At 39.5% G+C, this 20,764-nt stretch overlaps 1 protein-coding gene and 1 non-coding gene across 5 annotated transcripts in view; both read left to right on the top strand.

Annotated features, from left to right (window-relative positions):
- Nucleotides 1-20,764, top strand: part of LOC149818818 (U5 small nuclear ribonucleoprotein helicase) — a 264,200-nt gene that overhangs the window by 124,616 nt on the left and 118,820 nt on the right. For all 4 annotated transcript variants that reach the window (XM_089985540.1, XM_089985539.1, XM_089985538.1 and 1 more), the window contains 12 exons: nucleotides 9,054-9,266; nucleotides 9,349-9,504; nucleotides 11,165-11,389; nucleotides 11,459-11,560; nucleotides 11,655-11,735; nucleotides 11,819-11,899; nucleotides 12,393-12,596; nucleotides 12,731-12,847; nucleotides 12,969-13,091; nucleotides 13,165-13,254; nucleotides 13,345-13,470; nucleotides 13,598-13,660. In XM_089985540.1, the coding sequence (XP_089841666.1) occupies nucleotides 9,054-9,266; nucleotides 9,349-9,504; nucleotides 11,165-11,389; nucleotides 11,459-11,560; nucleotides 11,655-11,735; nucleotides 11,819-11,899; nucleotides 12,393-12,596; nucleotides 12,731-12,847; nucleotides 12,969-13,091; nucleotides 13,165-13,254; nucleotides 13,345-13,470; nucleotides 13,598-13,660 (1,581 nt within the window). The remainder of the gene's footprint in view (nucleotides 1-9,053; nucleotides 9,267-9,348; nucleotides 9,505-11,164; nucleotides 11,390-11,458; nucleotides 11,561-11,654; nucleotides 11,736-11,818; nucleotides 11,900-12,392; nucleotides 12,597-12,730; nucleotides 12,848-12,968; nucleotides 13,092-13,164; nucleotides 13,255-13,344; nucleotides 13,471-13,597; nucleotides 13,661-20,764) is intronic.
- Nucleotides 14,349-14,429, top strand: LOC149818819 (small nucleolar RNA Z195/SNORD33/SNORD32 family). The gene has a single exon (XR_016427513.1). It is a non-coding gene; the product is annotated as a small nucleolar RNA Z195/SNORD33/SNORD32 family (small nucleolar RNA).

Raw genomic sequence — 20,764 nt, 5'->3', positions numbered from 1 at the left:
GTGCTATTATCCGGTTGGAAAGAGAGTATGGGTATCGAGAATGTCCTATACTTTTGTCAGTATGGAGAAAAGTTGGAAAATGAGACTGACATGTCTTTTTTGGTTCCTTTTAAAGAACGAGAAGGTGAGAGAGAGAGAGGCTAGAGAGTCAAGGGGAGCAAGTTCTAGCTGAAGAAGATAAGTTGGGTTAAACATATTCAAGAAGACGTGAAGGTGTGATTGAAATTCCATTTTTTGATCAAGTGGAAGAGCAGGGAAGTTAAGAGGCCAATCTTGATCCAATTCCTATGACAACTTATTTGGGACATCAGCAACAAAACTTAGAGTTACCATCTTCTTCTTCCACGTCTTCTCAGGTACATAAAATTTCTAGACCTTCTATACTTCTGTCTCATTTGATGTCTTATGAGTCCTTTGCTCCTCATCATCATGTTTTCTTAGCCTTAATCAATTCTTATGTTGAGCCTCAGTCCTATGCAGAGGCAACGGGAAAGGAGTGACAAAAAGCCATGGTTGATGAAATGAATGCACTTAAAACAATGCAGGCATGAGAACTAGTAAAACCTCTAAAGAAAAATATCATTGGTAGCAAATGGGTGTACTAGGTAAAGACAAAGGCAGATGGGTCAGTCGAGAGATACAAAGCTAGATTGGTAGCCAAGGGGTACAATCAGCGTTTTGGCATTGATGTTGCAGAAACTTTTGCTCCTTTGGCTCATATGACCACAATTTGTATACTATCAGCAGTAGCTACAATGCATCAGTGAGATCTTTGGCAGTTAGATGTCAAGAATGCATTCTTCAATGATGATTTACAAGAAGTATATATGGAATTACCACAAGGATACTCAGATCTAGAAGACAGAGTGTGCAAGCTTCGCAGGGCTCTATATGGTCTCAAATAAGCACCTCGAGCTTGGTTTGAGAAGCTTAGTTCAACAATAAAGTCACTTGGTTTTGAGCAGAGTCATCATGATTCTGCCTTATTTGTGTCTTTCTTTGCTCTTTGAAGATGTATATTGCTTCTTTATATAGATGATATGGTTCTTACTAGAGATGATATAAAGAAGACTGAAGAGACCAAAAAGAAGTTGGCCAATATATTTGAGATGAAAGACTTGGGGCGTTTAAAGTATTTTTTTGGCCTTGAGATAACCTACTCTCCTAGGAGACTGTACTTGTCTTAACATAAATATGCTACAGATTTGGTTGTGAAAGCAAGATTGACTGATGACTCCAAACAAGTAAATTCTCCCATAGAGGCAGACTTGAAGATGAGAGCTGTTGATGGTGTTGGGCTAGCGGATCCTGTAGTATACATATTGTTAGTTGGGAGCCTTATATGTTTGACTATATCCCGACCAGATATAATTCATGCAGTTCATGTAGTGAGTCAATTTATGAATACTCCCAAATCAGTTCACTTGGCAGCCGTACTTAGGATTATCATGTATGTCAGAGATTCTATGCACTATGGCATGTTTTTCTCGTCTTCGTCTGACAAAGAGTTGAGAGCTTTCTGTGATGCTGACTTTGGAGGTTGAGCTAGAGATCAACTTTTCACTACGGGATTTTGTGTTTTTCTGGGAAGCTCTCTGATCTCATGGAAGAGCAAGAAACAACAAAGAGTTGCATTTCCACTGCAGAAGCTAAATACAGAGCGATGGTTCAACTTGTAGCTGAGAAGTTCCCAACTAGTACAAACTTCGGATATCCAAAGGAAAATCCGTGACAAAACCCAAAAACATTCAGGATGCGAGCTAAGAGCAGGAAAAAGGAATCTTGAAGTCATTTTGCAATCGCGCCATCGCCCGTGGTGTACCTAATCATCACCTGTATCCATAGAATGTGTTAGTTTTACGAAAAACTAGTAGGTGCACAAGAGAGACTACAAGAAACTGAATTAAGTACATTTAATTAAGCATGGTAAGCAGTTTAAAGCAGATATACAGTTAAACAGGTAAGCAGTTCAAAGATCGATTGAACAAAACGTATGTGTGATTAAACTTTTGTCTTCGCAAGAGTTTATATAGAACCATAAAAGGGTTTAGCAGAAGACTATAAGAAATGTTATCTTCTACTTGATTTGACACAGATGAAGAGACACAATGAGACATTGCTCTAGCTTGTTTTCATTCCTTGAACGGGGTCTCTGTATTTAATCATTATCAGGTCATCGTTTGTCGCTCTCACTATTTCTAACAAACTCTTTGTCCTGAACAACCTTAATTTATTCCCATCTCTCAAGGACTTACGCGACTAACTGTCACCTGTTATGACTCACTTAAGGCGTCATACTTTCTCAAAAAAAATCCGCCCTTCTATAAAAGGTCCAAAACATGATTTTATATCATGATAAAAAATCAACAAAGATCTGATTCTCACATCTGAGTCCAACATGTAATCATGCTAAAACAGAAAGCCAAATCTATAGATTCATAACTGGCTATTTCAATCAATCTCAGAAGATCATCACAACTCACCATAACTTTTTATGGTAATAAAAAATCACAAGTTCCACGTCGGATCACTTGGTTTAAAAAATGTACGACCTCACAAGAAAATTACCGCTTTAGATGGTATACCTGGTCTTGGACAATACACTTCCTCACAGGAGTTCACCGTCCTTGCGGCCACCCGCTCTTGGACAATATGCATCCTCACAGAGAATCTACCACTCTAGCCGATTACCAGATCTTGATCATATATACCCTCACAGAGAATCCTTTGGAAACCCGGTCCTCAACAAATGCCATATCCAATAAAAATTATTGTGATACACGCATCAACACAAATGACCGCTCTCAGGGTCAATAGCCACTATTATAATTAACAAGATTAACGCCGGATCACCTGGTCTGGGAAATGTACAACCTCACAAGGAATTACCGCCCTAGATGGTATACTTGGTCTGGACCATACACTTCCTCACAGGAGTTCACCGTCTTTGCGGCTACCCGCTCTTGGACAATGTACATCCTCACAGAGAATCTACGACTCTAGGCGGTTACCAGATCTTGATCATACATACCCTCGCAGATAATTCTTTGGAGATCAAGTCTTCAACATATACCATACTCAGTGATATATGCATCAATACAATCGATTGCTCTGAACAATTGACTACTCTTGGGGTCAGTAACCATCAATATGGGCACAAGCATGTATACCAGCAATATGCATCGTATCACTTTACATGGTAAAACAAATCACAAGATCACACATTCCTCCAATAAAGTTCCATGAACCATGAACATTTATCGCATGCTTTCAACATTTCTTATCACGTGGCATTTCAATCACATCATACAGAAGCATATAATTCTACGTATCGTATCATTGCCACAAGGAACATTGCATTCCTCAAATAGGACCTCAAAGAATGCATAAACAAAGCATGAGTTTTATACACATGAGAACACACAGATTACATAATATGAATCAACTAAACATCAACATATATAACTCTTACGTAGTTTAATAAATTTACATAGGATTCAAGTTATATGTGCAAATATTCAAGTCAGTGCATCATCATATGCATTCACAATTCTTATCTCAAAGCACATCACATTCGACTTTTCTAGCGTGTAACTCACGCACATATCTTCAAGACATTTTAATCAAATATTTATGATACTTATCAATCATGTTATACATGTATGAGCAATGTTATTAAAAACGCGCCTCAAGGCGCAAAAAGCTTGCCTCGCCTCAAGGCGAGGGCCTTTGTGCCTTCAGGCGTAGCATAAAAGCGTAAATACCCTAAGGCGTACGCCTCAGGGCGAGGCGCGCCTCAAAGTGAGGCATAGACGCCTCAAATTTTTTGGTCAAATGGGGGTCAAAGCACCTGTTTGACTGAAAATTAGGGTTAATATATCGAGGGCCCTCATTCTCTGCTCGTTTCTCTGTGAGGCAAACAGTCTGCGTAAGCTCACCCAACAGGGGGGCATTTAGCCAATCCCTTCCGCCTGGCTTGTGGCAGCAGCAATAGGGTTGCTGCAGTTGTCGCCAATGGCAAAAAAAAGAAAAGCAGAATAAGAAGAAGAAGAAGGGGAGGAGGGCACTCACCTGCGCAGTGGGCAGCGACGACGACTTTCTTGGTGGTGGTAGTGGAGTAGGCAGAGCAGAGAGAGAGGGATCTGAGAGGGAGCGTGGGGGTAAACATAGAGAGGAGTGAACGAGAGAGAGACTATCATGAAGAGGAAGAGTCGGGGGTGGAGGTCGGAGCGTGGGGGTAAACCTCGATCTAAACCCTTTGTTTTAAGAGGGTCAGTTAGAGTGTTTGGATCTGGGTTGAATCTAAGTGGGTCGAACCTTGATCCAAACCATCTTAAGAGAGGGGAAATCAGTTAATGAGGTCGGATTGGGTTGGGCCCATTTGGACCCAACTCAATCTAATTACATATTTATTTAATATATATATATATATCATTTGGGTGTTGTTATTTTAGATTGGATTGGTCATGTTGGATCCAAGATCCGAACAAAACCAAAAATGAGTCTCACATTGAATAGCTTTGGGTTTGGGTCCAAACGGACCCAGCCAAATTCTAAATACAACACAATTGCATTGAATTGGAATTGGATCCAATCCAATCTCAATCCAATGCAATATAACGTAGAGATAGATTTTTAAAATGGATTTGGATTTGTATCCAAATCCAAAACCACACCTACACTATATATATATATATATCATCTACAGTTAGGTCTTTGCATGTCTTGACAATGAGTCCATATCCAATTCTAGACCCATAGTTCTTATCAATATGGACCTAGCTTGGATCCAACCTGTTTTAGAGATTAGATCTATCAAATGGATATGGTTTTATGACATTAAAGGTTTTTTGAGCGGTTCGGGTATCTTAAGAGATCTGGCTATATATATTCTTCTAAACCCGGATAGGGTTCATTGACAGGATCCAAGTCCTTGTTACGATGTTTCACAATTTTGGGCCTATTACTGGATCCCAACACATTTAAATTTTTTTATTCATAATTTTAGATATTTTTTAGTCTTTTTTAAGTTCAATTTTTTTTTTAGGCTTACGCTTTACGCCTCGAGGCTTACGCCTCGCCTCAAATTTTGGTGGAGCGCCTCAACGCTTTTCACAACACTGGGTATGATATATTCACACAAACAATCATAATGCAATCTTCTCTAATACAACTATGTAGGCTTGACGTGTCATTTATCAGAATAAGCATCATCATCATAAGTATCTCGGAGACACCAAAGTCATACGTAATTTCATCAATAAGCTTTTACTTGACAAAAAAATACGTACCCAAAACACACGAAAGTCTTATGACCTATCAACCAGTGTGGACAGACTTATGTTTCATTATTACTGGCCTGCAGGTACGCGCAGACAAATCGTAGAAGCAACTGAGACTAGTTCGAGCGTTTGTTATTCTATGTATTTTCAATAACCCAAATAGCTAGTTGAGTCCGCTCTTAAGGGGACGACTTTAGCCAAGAGAGGATTCAGCAAAGGCAGGTACTTGGCAACGGATGCATCCAACTTCTGCAGAAGTCCATGAGATCTACCACCTAGGATAATGTCTGGTAGTCCCTTCCCCTAACTCCAATGACTGGGGAGGCCGGATCTTTACCCGTGGGGTGGTTGTTAACAACCTGTCCATTGGAGTGTGTACCACTCTGTCCTCTCCCTTGACAGACTACAAGAAGCGAATGAGTGTATCATGGGTAAGTTAACTGACGACTCATTCTATATGCTCTGGTCTTTTGACCAAATGAGCATCTTACCTGTGAAGGCGATCCCATTTTTATGTGTTTACAACATTGTGCATCTGTTACTGTTCGAGGTCGCACGACCGTCTCATCCGATCATCGCAGTACTAGCGTGTAGTGCACAACTACAAGTATTCTAGGATGAAAGGGGTATAGTTCCTCAATAGGAGTCTCAACAAAAGTGTTTCTCAAAGATATAATGTTTCTCAAACTTTACTTTTGACATTCTTTATCTTTTGAAACAACCAACAACTTATGCCAACATTTGACATGTGATTTTCTAGAATCTCATCCGCTATCGGGGTATCTACATGCCTCACATGACTCGATACCGGCCTCGATGAACGAGATACAGGTTTCTCAATAGAACCCCCGCTAAGAAGTTCGCTCAAGCCCCAATTCGGGGTTACCCGAGATATGTCGAATAAATGAACAAAACCAGCAATTCACATCCTTCTAAATACTTCGATTTGGGCAGTCTTGATGCTTTTGCGCAGCTCCTTAAATTCTCAAGTCTACTTTGCAGGACTGCTCACTTGAAAAGACAGGATCCCTGCTAGGGACCCCTCTCCTTCGAAGAGGATGTATCGTTAAGCTCTCGACTCAACTCTTGTCGCAAGAGGAAGAGTGGTAAATGCTTCTTGCATCCTCCACGAGGATGTCTTTGTAGCACATGCAATGAGCGAAAACCTGAGTGTCATCTGCAATGGCAAGGCAGTAATGAAACATTTGCAAAAGCAAGAGCCTGGGCACAAAGTGCGACGACAAAGTAAAGACATGACAGAAAGTAAAGGACAAGGATCGTGAAACCGCGTCCTTGAGTTAAATGTGTACTCGTATAAATATATATGATATATATTTATTTAATTACCCTTTTTAGTTAATTGAACTCAATTCAATTGTCCAAGTCCTTCGTGCAATCTTCCCCTACCTTGGGGAGTTGCAAGCTTGCTGGCGCCTGCGGGTGTAAACAATTGATGGTTCGGGTCGCGGAGCGCGAGTGGGATCCGCCGTACGAGCTGCAAAAGCGACGATCTTAGCAAGCTAATACAAAAAATAGAAGGTCACGAGCATTGTCGCTGTCCTGATGTGAAGGAAGCAGAGACAGGGGTATCGTGCCCTTGCGCATTTGCTATAAGCGCAAGAAGCAGGGGCAGGGGCAGCGAGTCTCTGCTGACCTGCTGTCAGCAAACAACGGGGAGACAGGGTTGCGCCCCTGCCTGACAAAGTAGAAGAGAGGCAACTGTCAACAACAACGGGGAGGCAGGGGGCTTCACCCCTATCTATCGAGCATGCAAGGAGGCAGGGGCGAGGCCCCTGCTCGTCGATCAAAAAGGGGGAGGCAAGGGGCTTTGCCCTTGCCTACCGAATACGCAAAGAGGCAGGGGCCGAAGCCCCCGCCTGACGACAGAGAAGAGGGAGCAGGGAGGGGGATCAACCCCTCCCCTGAACAACGGGGGTGCAGGGAAAAGGAGAAGAAGATCGAGGGGAAAGGGTGCGTACCTGGAGGTCGCCGGAGGGGAGGAGGGTCGTCGGTGGTGGGATGCCGGTGGCCGTGCTCGTCAAAAGCAAGATCGGTAGAGGGGTCGGTCGGGAGAGAGACAAGAGAGCAAAGAGGGGAAAGGGGTTTCGTAACCCCTCTTCTGTCTCGCTATCTTTAAAAGGCACGAGGGAGGCGGTGCCTCCATTGGGTCCGGGTCGGGTCTGGGTCCGGATCCGACCCGAATCCAAGTTGTATTTTTTTCGAGTTTTACACACATGGTCCTTGGGTTGTTTGTTGAGGTTTCTGGATGCAAAGGCTCAAAGGCCATTTTAACCAAAACGGGATGTGCACAATACTTGGAATGCTAGGTTGTTGGCCACAGTCGCTGCTCAAAGTACAGAATCCAGTTACTATGCCTTTAATAAGAATGAAGAAATAGGAGTCCCAAAGTTGATGCCCTATAAATGACTTTCAGCTTCGTTTTGTTGATGGTGATGGTGATGGCATTTGTAGTAATCATTCGTTTTGTTGTTGGTGATGGTGATGGTATTTGTAGTAATCATGTACTCTTGAATGGATTCAACAAAAGAAAACATGTATGAAAGCCATATGCTGCCTTGACAATTGTTTTCTATAGTAGCCTCTTTTGAGCCATTAAAATATGTCCAGAAAATTTCCTTTTTTATGTAGTCTTACTGTTTCCTTTCAGCAAAAGGCACATTATAAGTTACTCTTTTAACCCATCATTTTAAAAGCACTGAAATTGAAAAATCCAGTCCGATATAAGATGTTCTCTGTTTCCATTGTCACTTTCTGTTGTATTTATGAAAGTAAAAAAAGAACTTTATATTAGTCTGATTATAGTCTACTAGCATTTGTCTGTGCTTTAGACAAGCTTAGACCTGGGTGGCCAGTGACCATATGTTTTATATACAAAGAGGTGATGGCAAACAATAAAAAGATGAATACAAGCATACAACAACAACAACAACAACTACGCCTTCATCCCAAAACAATTGGGGTCGGCGATATGAACCAAAAAAGAAAATCATTCTAGGTCTTCCACATGAATCCTTCTCCTCCAATCATTTCTATCCAATGCCATGTCCTCGGTGAGGTTCAAAGCATTCATATCCTTTCCTATCACCTCCATCCATGTCTTCCTAGGCCTACCTCGACCTTTTTTAACTAATATATTTTCCCATTTCTCCATCCTTCTAACTGGAGCATCATTAGGCCTTCGCCGAATATGTCCAAACCACCGTAAACGATTCTCTCTCATCTTATTTTCAATGGGTGCAACACCTACCTTCTTACGTATCTCCTCGTTCCGAATCTTATCTTTTATTGTATTTCCACACATCCATCTCAGCATACGCATCTCAGCTACACTCATTTTTATATTATGAGTTTGTAGCCGAGATGAATACAAGCATGCCACCCTAATATTTATATTATGTTTCTGCATGCATCTGTATGTGCATGTGTCAGTGTGCGTGCGTGGCTTCATGCACACATGTATGTGTGTGAAAAAAAATCATTGAAGTGTGTGTGTGTGAAATATAATTATTTCAATGAAAATGACATTGTTACTCTCCCATTATTACTATCCAGAGGGAGCATAAATATGTATAGCCACATAATATCAAAGATTTCAGAAACTGAATTTATGAAGTTGGTCATATAATTTTTGATCTTCTTTTTTTCCAATTTTCTGTGAGTTCATGTGATACTGCCTTTTTTACTCCCCTATTTTGTGATACCTATATTTGTTTATTTCTGCTGATATATGTTTTTGTAATGTTCCTATAGGTTATTGCTGATCCTTTATTGCTTTCCAAGCAAAGGTCTCTGATAATAGATGCTGCACGAGCTCTTGATACAGCCAAAATGATGAGGTTTGATGAGAAGAGTGGAAATTTTTATTGCACCGAGCTTGGTCGTACAGCTAGTCATTTTTACATTCGATACTCTAGCGTCGAGACTTACAATGAAATGTTGAGGCGCCACATGAATGATACCGAGGTTTCAATATTATCTTAATTTTACTGTTTTTTTTTCTATACATTAGTTGTGGAGACTGATTATGATATGTCTATTTCTTTAGATAATCAAAATGGTGGCACATTCTTCTGAGTTTGAGAATATTGCTGTTAGAGAAGAGGAGCAGCAGGAGTTGGAAACATTGGTTAGAACATCATGTCCCTTAGAAGTTCGAGGTGGGCCAAGTGATAAATATGGGAAAATCTCTATTCTTATTCAGGTACGTGTATTTCTTTTCTACAAGGCTTCTGCCTATTCTGATTATAATTTATTCATGTTATAGGGGCTTGTCTATAGGATTTTAAACCTGCTTTAACAGAGATTTGATTTTATTAAGTCTGGTTTTAATCTTCGATACCTTATTTTGGTTTCATCGTCAAATTTGTTGTTTTATGATGATCATGTCCAACAATAAACATCTCCCAGTAGATTTACTTGTAGCAGTCAACATTGTTCTGTCACAGAGACACATGGACATGAGGACGTGTGGCACATTTTCAACTTGCAAGTTCAATTTTTTTTTGGAAAATAGATGAGGATATGAAGATTTTAAATTTTTTTAATCAATAAAAAGCTATTTTTTTGATATTTTAATGTTAAAAATACATTTTTATTGAAATAAAGCCTTCAAACATAAACAATATTAAAATAATGTCTGTCCACGTGTCTGAGTGTGTGTGCTCATGTCATTAGGGACATGCCACCAAAATGGCGTGTCCCTATGGCATGGATTGTTCTAGGAAACTCCTGTGCAGTTTTGGATTAAAAGTGATTCTTGTACAAGGTCTCTGTGGCTGGCTATGTTTAACAATGCTAACCAGGACTGTTAAGAAAACATCAAAACAAAAATCTTATAAATTATTTTATTTCTGCTGCTTTATACTATTTCCAAAGCTGGTATTTTGTTGCTAAGTTTTGCTGGAATTGATCTTCATTTACTCTTTCCACTGGAAATAGTTAAGCCTTTGAAATTGGCTCATTAGTATTTTCCACCAGATACATTTTCATTGTCAATGTTACTAATTTTTGCTCATTGGTTTTCTTATCTATTTTTGGTGTTATTTTGCATGTTTTAGCTTTGTCATTGCCCATGAACTTGAGAAAAACCATTTTAATTTTTAAAGATAATTCACGATTAGCTTCTTTGGGTCCTGTGATCACCAAACTTGGCAAGGGATTCAAACTTTTCAGCAAAAATAGAAAAACCATCCATATGCCACTTCATATGGACTCAACATAATAATCTTATGACGATCATTTAAACTTTGTGATGACATGGATGCTTTTAGGCTTTATAGTTCCAACATAAAAGTATATGAAAATCATTCATATCATTGTTTATAGAATTTATAGCCTGTAGCATCAAAGTTCCGTTGCTTGGAATTTGCTTGAGAGGTTATTATTATTTATTTTGTACTCTGTAGCAGGAAATTAGTTAACATGCAACCTCCAAGTGCTACAAAAATGCAAATAGAACTCTCGATTATGCATTAAGATGCTTTTGACTTATCTCCAAATTCTGTTTCATGATGGGGTGGTGGTGCTTACTCTGTTTAAGTAGCACTTCAGTTAGTATGTTTAAGAAGCTCTTAGTCCTTTAGCATGGATCTATTCCTCTTCACTTATCACACCTAATTTTTTTTTGGTTGAAAACCAATATTCATATTTATTGTCAAAAACTTGCATCGTTAAGAATTTGCAAAGTTTTGGCACGAGGGTGGGGGCTGTCCATTGGTTTTCCATGTTATCTATGAGACCATGTAGCTTTCTTATATTAGTCTTGGGCTTTTTTCGGTGGTCCACTATGGCAACATGAGTTCTTTATTTCTTGATGTACTTTTTTTTTTCAAAATCTAAAGTGATATTTGATTACTTTTCAGGTCTTTATATCAAGGGGGACACTGGAGAGTTTTTCCTTAATTGCTGATGCTTCATACATCAGTGCAAGTCTGGCCCGTATTATGCGTGCTCTTTTTGAAATTTGTTTGCACCGGGGTTGGTGTGAAATGTCTTCTCTATTGTTGGAATATTGCAAGGCAGTCGATCGCCAGATTTGGCCTCATCAGCATCCTCTCAGACAGTTTGACAAAGACATTTCACAAGATGTCTGTCAGTGGTATATAATTTCTGGTGACTTGAAATTGTCTGTAACATTTTGTATTCTCTCTTCCCAGATATTGAGGAGGCTTGAAGATAGAGAAGCAGACTTGGACCGCCTCCATGAAATGGATGAGAGGGACATTGGTGCATTGATTCGTTACTTTCCTGGGGGGAAGGTAAAACTTTTGTTGGGCCTAGTATGTCGGAAATACATTTATTTATTGTGCAGTTTGGTTGTGTTGTTAATATATTTATCTTCTACACTGGAAGGTGATTAAGCAATATCTTGGATACTTAACATGGATGCAGTTGTCTGCTACTGTCAGTCCAATAACGAGGACAGTTTTAAAGGTGAAACTTTGTGTTTCATAGTTTGTTTTTATTTGCCTGTTTAAAGTTTAGATTCATGAGTATTCATCAAACTCTTTTGACAGGTTGATTTGCTCATAACACCTGACTTCATATGGAAGGATCGTTTTCATGGTGCTGCTGAACGATGGTGGATTCTTGTTGAGGTCTGTTCCTTTTTTTGTTCCACAATTCATCATTATGGCTATCTCGATAGATTTGACATGCAAGACTACTTCAAATATGTATCTGTTGATTGGGAGTGTTTTACACATTTGATTGATATAATGTACCAAAGATTAAATGCGATCTAACATGATTCATACAACAGGAAATTGTGATTTTTATCTTCATTTTGAACATAAAACAACTATCATTTTTTTTCTATAATGAAAAAATAAGTGCATTTATAATTTTTTTTGCCAGTTGGGTTGCAAGGTTTTGGACTTGATGTCAAACTGTTTTGGATTTTAACCTTTAGACTGTTAGGAGGGGATCTTGGACTGAGTTGCCCATAAAATAAGTGGATATATGGGCATCAGTCAACCTTGAACATGCACATTGTTTGTCTGCATATATGAGTGGGATTAAGGTTCGGTTGCTTGTGTGCATATGCACTTTTTATGTGTTATTGTTGATTCTTCTCTTTTCTTTCTGCAGGACTCTGAGAATGACCACATTTATCATTCTGAGCTCTTCACCTTGACCAAGCGGATGGCAAGAGGAGAGTCTCAGAAGCTTTCTTTTACTGTACCAATTTTTGAACCACATCCAGCACAATATTATATCCGTGCCATTTCAGATTCTTGGTTGCATGCAGAGGCTGTTCATGCTATTTCCTTCATAAATCTAACCTTGCCTGAGGTGATATGCAAAAGTGTACTGTTGAATAAAATGTATTTAGTTAACTAGCTTATTCCATCTTTAGTATTGCCAGTAGCTAAGAGTTTTTTTTAGTGCCAGTCATTCTTTCTAAAAGTACTTCATGGTTACTGCAGACATACACTGCACATACAGAGCTCCTGGATTTGAAACCTCTACCTGTAACTGCTGTTGGAAATGAGATTTATGAAGAATTGTTCAGATTCTCACATTTTAACCCCATCCAAACACAGGTGTGCTTGCAGTGCTTTATATTTATCTCTTTCACTGCAGGTTTTGTAAGGCTTGTTATGCTATCTGTACAAGTCTAACCATTTCTGAAGTTGCTAATAAGTTTTGGTCTGTAACCTACAGGTTTTTCATGTATTGTACCACACAGATAACAATGTTTTATTAGGAGCTCCTACTGGAAGTGGGAAAACTGTATCAGCTGAACTTGCAATGCTTCATCTCTTTAATACTCAACCTGATTTGAAGGTCACCAACACTTCTGTTCATCTACCAAATTTGGTTTGCATTACCCTGAGATAGAATAACTGGCTTTGTGCAGGTGGTTTACATTGCACCTTTGAAAGCTATTGTCCGTGAGAGAATGAATGAATGGCAAAATAGACTTGTTTCTGTCCTTGGAAAGAAGATGGTATTTTTGCATACTCATTCCCTCCTTTTGAGGACGTGCCAGTACAAGTTTGGATGCTATTCTATTGTCACTAACACATGTTTCTTTTAGGTTGAGATGACGGGGGATTTTACACCAGATCTAATGGCCTTACTGTCGGCAGATATCATTATTTCTACACCAGAAAAGTGGGATGGCATTAGCCGTAATTGGCACAGTCGAAGCTATGTCACGAAGGTTTACTTTTTTCTTTTTCCCTTCATTGTTTTAACTTTCATAATGATTTGTTTATCCATTTTATGTTAAATCATCTTTTGTGCAAGGCATTTCTACATGTTTGTGGTTACAATGGTTTAGTCCACAGGTAGGGCTGATAATACTGGATGAGATCCACTTACTTGGAGCTGATCGTGGGCCTATTCTTGAGGTATTACTTGTATATTTTTCATTTTATTGGAATGATTTGAGTTTTTAGATCTTTTTGTTTAGTACTGTATTAATCTAGATGACATCGTAAGAGGTGTTAAGTGGTCACCCTTTAGAGAGGATTCCTTGAGCATAATGCTTCTATTTAGGGATGGCAGTGGACCGGGGGACAACGGGGCTCCGCCCCACCTCACCCCGTTTGGACTGGGGATGAAGGGAATGAAACAGGGATGAAGGTTAAAATTCATCCCTGTGCGGGGATGGACTTACACTTTCCCCCGCCCCGCCCCATCCCCGCCCCACTCCATCCCCGCCCCATTAATAATATTACTAAAATACCCTAAGTTAAGTAATAAAATTACAAAACAACCATGCTTATATATACTAGTAACTTACTAACCCTAACCCTAAATCTTATTAGACAAAATAGTGTATCATCCCTACTCACCGTCGCCGCCCAAAGGAGAGAGAGAAGGTAAATTTTCGTTTTCTTCTTTTATACCATCTTTGAGAAGCTGCAGCTAGAAGCCCTTTTTGTTCTGTAGAAGTAGAAAATCTAGCCTTGAGTTCTATACATTTGAAAGGATTACCGTATCTCACTCTTTTTTTGTTTCGCCCTTTTCTATTTCTTTGTGCGAGTTTCTTCATTTCGTACGTTAAATCTTTTTTCAATTTGGGGTACTGAATTGGGGAGACGTGATGATGGTTAAACCCAATCAAATTTGTAACAGAGTGATGAATCTATAACATGCACTACCATCTGATCTCTCTCTCTGCGTTAATTTGTTTTTGTTGCTTCTGTGGGATTTTGAAGGGTCTATTTTGGGTGCGCCCATTTTCTTTAAAATTGCATTGGATCAAGATTTCTATTTGTTGGTACGATAAATGTGTGCAACCAACTGCGACCTAAAGTTTTCTTGTCTGATTTTTTATGTTGGTGTAATCAATGATATCGAGTTTTGTTATTGAGCGTGACAATGATTATTCATTAACCATTCACCATCTTTTGGCTGAGGTTGCACATAAAATTTCTTTTTTTTTTTGGATCTGATTATTATCTGTTCTAGGTTCAGATTATGGTGGAACTACTACTGTTTTGCTTTTCCCGTTAATTGCTTCAACCAAGTCAGCATAGTTTGTTAGATAATCTTTTTCTTGACATAAATATACAGATTTTCAAGTAATGAAATTCTGGTATTTTGTGGGTTGTTTTTCACTGAAAATCTTAAAAAGCTTTCATAAAGTCATGATCACATTATTTAAAATTTGTTTTCTACTCTAAATTAGCAAATATTGTAGCGTTTGATTAAAAATAAACTCAATTTTTTTGAAAAAATTATCTGAGAAAGTTGTGCAGAGTACCGATGGGCTACCATTAACACTTGAAGTATTAGGCTCACTTTTTTTTGATAAGAACAATATAGAGGAATGTGAAAGCATCTTGAAGACCTTAAAGAATCAACATAAAGATATTCATCGGAGTTTAAAAACAAGTTATGATGGACTTGATCAAACAAAGAAGCAAATATTTTTGGACATTGCATATTTTTTTATTAAAAATGGCAAGGAAAATGCAATCTTCATGTGGACGGAGACGGAGACGGGGACGGGGACGGGGACGGGGACGGGGACGGGGATGGGGACGGGGACGGGGACGGGGATGGGGCAGGGCGTGGCGTGGCGGGGACAGGACGGGGTGGGGGCGGGGTGGGGGTGGGGACGGGGATTATTATTTTGAGACGGGGTGGGGGTGGAGGTCCAAAGTCTCCCCCGCCACGGGGTTGGACCGGGGATGAAGGTTAAATTTTTGAAACGGGGCGGGGGTGGAGACCTTGTCCCCCGTCCCTGCCCCGGTCCACTGCCATCCCTACTTCTATTGTCTGGGAATTGAATCTCAACTACGTTTTACAGAAGTGTTGAAAAAATGGAGTATGGACAGGTATGCCAAATCTGGGTGTTAACTCTGCATCATAAGTTTTTAGTCTAGGATAAAATTGCTAGAATTTCCTGCAATAAGAAGAAATAGCAGGTTAGAATCCCTTGCCGTTGCCTCAGATATTTTTAGGATGAAGTTCTGGTTGCCCTTTCTTTGAACCTCGTAAATGATTGAACTTACAGATATGAACCGAGTGCCATTTTATGAGTCATTGAGAACAAGGGAGAGAGATGAAAAGGATGAAGCGATGAAAAGAGGATGTCATTATGGGGGGGGGGGGAATATCAAACCACAATTTATGAAATGAAAATATGATTCAAGGGGAATAGGATTCACGAAGAAATCTAGAAAGCTAGAGTTATATAATAGTAAGTTGGTGATTTGTGAAAGATTGTGAAAAGATTTTGAAAGCAAGCACAAAATAATCTTCGTCATACGACACTTGCACATAACTTGGAGGATGTTCCACATAGACTTCATGCAACTCCTAGATGGAAGTACATTCTTACATCTAATTGGAATAAATGGCAACAAGTAGTCACAACCAATAATGATGCCACACTAATTGTAACCAATGTTGTAATAATCATATCGGGAGCTATATCGGAAGGGCTGACAACATGAGTGTATCATATCATACAAAAAAATCATTTTAAAATTCACAAAAGCATAAAAAATATACAAAAATCAAGATTTTTTTCAAAAACTCAGAGAATACAACAACTACGCGTTCATCCAAAACAATTGGGGTCGGTGATATGAACCAAAAAAGAAAATCATTCTGGGTCTTCCACATGAATCCTTCTCCAATCATTTCTATCCAATGCCATGTCCTTGGTGAGGTTCAAAGCATTCATATCCTTTCCTATCATCTCCATCCAAGTCTTCTTAGGCCTACCCCAACCTCTTTTAACTAATATATTTTCCCATTTCTCCATCCTTCTAACTGGAGCATCATTAGGCCTTCGCCAAATATGACCAAACCACCGTAAACGATTCTCTCTCATCATTAGGCCTTCGCCTACGTTCTTACGTATCTCCTCGTTTCGAATCTTAGAGAATGAACTAAAAAAAAGAAATCAAATTTAAGCATTATGAACAATTTAAACATACACATGTACTACTATAACATGGGAAACATTATTGTAATTAAACTAACAACTAACAAAACAAAAGTTTTATTATTAGTCACATTTGAGAACAAACATAAGAAAAAAATTTTGAGTAAACAAATTATAACAATCACATAATTCAAAAATAAAATAAAATTTAGAATAACTATAAAAATTAATAAAATATGACCACAATAGTAATCATTAAACAAAGGAGTTTCATAATGCATTTCATTAATTAGTTTCACTAATTGCAATAAGCACAAATGTTGAATAATGTGTGCTCTTCCAGAATAATACTTATCTTCTTTCATGTCTTCATTAATCACAATAAATTAAAGCAGAAATTTCTACTTTCTGTTGTCATAGCTTATAAAATAGGTGAATAGGACTCTACTAAAGCCTTATTTATGTAAAAAGTGTTAAAATATATATACATATATTGTATATATATGCATGTATATGTATTATGTACATATATACATATGTATACATATATGTATCTATATATATGATATATATATGTAACTAGGTTAGGTTTTTAGTTTCTTTTATTTTATTTTTTTAGTTCTAGTTGGAGTAGTCAACACAAGGTTGACTTGTCAAAAGGAGTCATTGGAGTAGAGGTCCAACGACTCTATTTAGAGCCGTTGGGCCTACTCCAACATCTCTTTGGAAACTCTACATTGTATATAAATAGGGGTGAAATCCCCTCTCAAAAGCAATGCTTCTTGCATGGATTCCTTTTGAATAAAGTAATATTTTTATATTTGTGAGTGTTCCTTGTGTGCCCATTGAGTGGGTTTTGTATGTGAGCCTATTTTGTGATTCTTTGTGGTGTTTTTGGTGGATCTTATTGTGGCTCTTTTGTGCATCTATTTTCGTGATTTGGAGAACATTGCTGGAGGTTCTCATTTCTTTACATGGTATCAGAGCTTGGTGATCAAGTTGAATTTGTTTTCGGTGCATTGGGAAGCTTGCTACTCAATTTAAAAGAGTTGAAGCTCTTTTGCAATTCCTATTCTAGTGCTTGTGAGATCGTGCTTGTGTTTAAAGTAAAACATTGGTGGCACAATGTTCATGCTCTTTATCGGTGGTGAAGTACTCGTGATTTTCACCTTGCTTTCCTCCTCCTTCCTCTTCTTTATTCTTTTTTTCTCGTTCTATATTCTTTAGCCCTTTAAAAATGGATGACAATGAAAATGTCACCATAAAACCCATCAAACTCAATGAATCAAATTATGTAACATGGGCGTTAATTATAAAGCACCTCATATGGAGAAAAGGGTTGTGGGGACTAGTGGTTGGGACCGATCCGAAACCCAAACTAATCCTTACTAAAATAGAATGTGAGAAAGAAGTACTTTGAAAAAAATAACGCAATGACTACCTATGACAAAAAATGAAAGAAATGAAGAATGAGGCATTTCAAGATTCTGTCTTGGCTTATTAGTAGTGTTGACATTAAGAAGTGCTCTAGTCTTGCTAAATTCGAACATGCAAATAAGGCATAGGATTATCTTAAGAGAATGTATTTTCTTAAAGATATTGCACGCGTGTGTAATTTACAAGACAAAATTAGTACTATGACCCATGGAGGAAGAAGTATTAGAGAATACTTTTGTTAATTATTCGATTTTTACAATGAGTTGACTCTTCTTGAGCCTAGATGGCATTGTTCCGAAGATATAGAACTCTGCCAAAAACAAATAGATTCAAAGCACTTTTATCAATTCGTGAATAACTTAAGACCGGAGTTTGAGTCCACAAAATCGACTATCCTCTATAAAGGAAAAGTTTCCTCTATTGAAGACACGATTGAAGAGCTAAGTATAAAGGAAAATAGGCTTAAAAAAAAAGACTTTTAAGAGTGATGATGACTCGGTTTCAGCCGTATCTAGGCTGAGAAATTATGTTCATACTTACAAACCACCACACTACCTATGTCACAGGGATTCAGCTAGCAGGGTGCCGCACCCGCGTCGACGCGACTCGACGCAGGAGCGGGTGCAGGTGCGGCACCGGGTGTGGTCAACCTGATCCTGGGTGCGTTGACCGCACCTAGGATCATTTAGGTCCATTTTTTTTTTGGATTTTTTTTTTTTAAAATTTGCCCTATGAAATGGGCTGCAGAATTCTTTAAAAAAAAATTTCTGCTGACCGCTGCTGCTGCTTCTGCCTTTTCAAAATCCTTCTTTTTCGTAAAGGATTTTCTCTCTCCATAATAAATGATAATGATGGTGGTAGCCTTGCTCTCTCTCCATAATAAATGATAATGATGGTGGTAGCCTTGCTAATCCTTCTTTTTCGTAAAGGATTTTCTCTCTCCATAATACATGATAATATGATGGTGGTAGCCTTGCTGGCTATTAGCATTCACTGTTCTCCTGACAAACTCTTCTCATGACGAGATGGGTGTGCTATCGTGCAGCTATATATAAAATGAAATTTGAAAAAACCCGCGTCGGGGGAACCCCCAGACCCCCTTATATATATTTTACATTTTTGCCCCTGCCGCACCCCCGCACCCGGGTTTTTTGGAAGTGCCGAATCCCTGCACCCGCACCCATGTGACATAGCACACTACTAAAGGCCAAATGAAAAGAATAGAAAATTTTGAAAATATTTTTCAAAATTCCAAAAGGTTTTCTATTCCAAAAATTAGATATATTCTTAAATAAATTTAAATCTTTTGTCTGTTTCTCAATTATCACCATGGGTGCAATGTTTCCTTCTCTGTTGGTTGTCGAGTGCAGGATCGCCAGTCAGAGAAGCTGATTGGGGCAGGTCATAGTAAAGGACGTTTATACTACATAATTTTTTTGAAAATACCCAAGAATACCTTTTGTTATAATGTTTAGAAACTAGATTTGGATTTATGGCATAAAAGGCTTGGCCATCCTAATGTATCCAAAATTCAGTATTTTTCAAAGATGAAAAACTTTTGTGATTCTGAAAATTTTACATGTGAAGATTGTATTTTTAGCAAAATGAAGAAATTACCATTTTAAGAAAGAACCTTTGTCTCTACATGATCGCTTGAGTTAATACATTCGGATGTTTGGGGCCCAACACCTGTTGTATCTAAGGGTGAGTTTGCATATTATGTATCTTTATTGATGACTTTACTTGTAAAACCCTCGTTTTCGAAAAAAATTCGGAGTCGGGTCGGACTCGGGTCTGACCCGGACCCACTAGGGTTATCGGGGATGAGGATTTCTTTTAAACCCTCTTCTCCCCCCTGCGTCGCACTTCCCCCTACCTCTGCGTTTCACTCTCCAGGCGACGAAACAGGAAACTCTTCGGGGTTTTCCTGTTGGGCTCCTCCCCGATCCCCGTTAAAGGCACGTCGAGGGGAGGGAGGGCTTCCATTGCCTGCGCCTTCCTCCTCCTCTCTCTCTCGCTCCCGGCGTGCGACATCACCCCGGCACCGACGACCTCGCGTCCGACGCCTCTCAAGGGAACCCGATGATGATGCTCGCCGACTCTCAGGTAACCCCCTTACCCTCTCTTCTTCTATTCTTCTTTTGTTTCTTCGTCTTCTTCCATCTTTCCTCTATCTGTCAGAGGGTCGACAAGAGGCCGATAGCCCCCCCTGCCGCACCCTCCTTTTCTCTCTGTGTCGCCAGAGGACCGACAATCCCCTGCCATGGCCCCCTTCTCTCTCGTTGTACGCCGGAAGGCCGATAGGGAGCCGACGACCCCCCTGCTGCGCCCTTCCCTCTTGCCTTGGGTATGCCGGAAGGTCGACAGGAGGCCGACGTTCCCTGCCGAGCCTTTCCCCTCTTCGTTTGGGTCGGCAGGAGGCCAATGGTCCCTGCCACATCCTCCTTCTTCCTCTGCTTATTGTCGGAGGGCCGACAACCTTGTCGTGCCCTCCGTCTCCCTTTGTTTGCCGGAAGGCCGACAGGAGGTCGGCAGCCCCCTGTTGCGCCTTCCCCCTCTCTCTGGTTGCCGGAAGGTCGACAAGAGGCCGACGGCCCCCTGCCGTGCCTTCTCCCTCTCTCTCTCATTCACCCCTCTTTCCCTTTCTGTTGCCGGCAGGCAGGGGTTCGTC

This window comes from Nuphar pumila, chromosome 13 (assembly GCF_984573655.1).
Source record: "Nuphar pumila chromosome 13, dmNupPumi1.hap1.1, whole genome shotgun sequence".
NCBI classification, from domain to species: Eukaryota; Viridiplantae; Streptophyta; class Magnoliopsida; order Nymphaeales; family Nymphaeaceae; genus Nuphar; species Nuphar pumila.
Note: the sequence above shows the minus strand (reverse complement) of the source record. Positions and strands in the feature narration are given on the sequence as shown.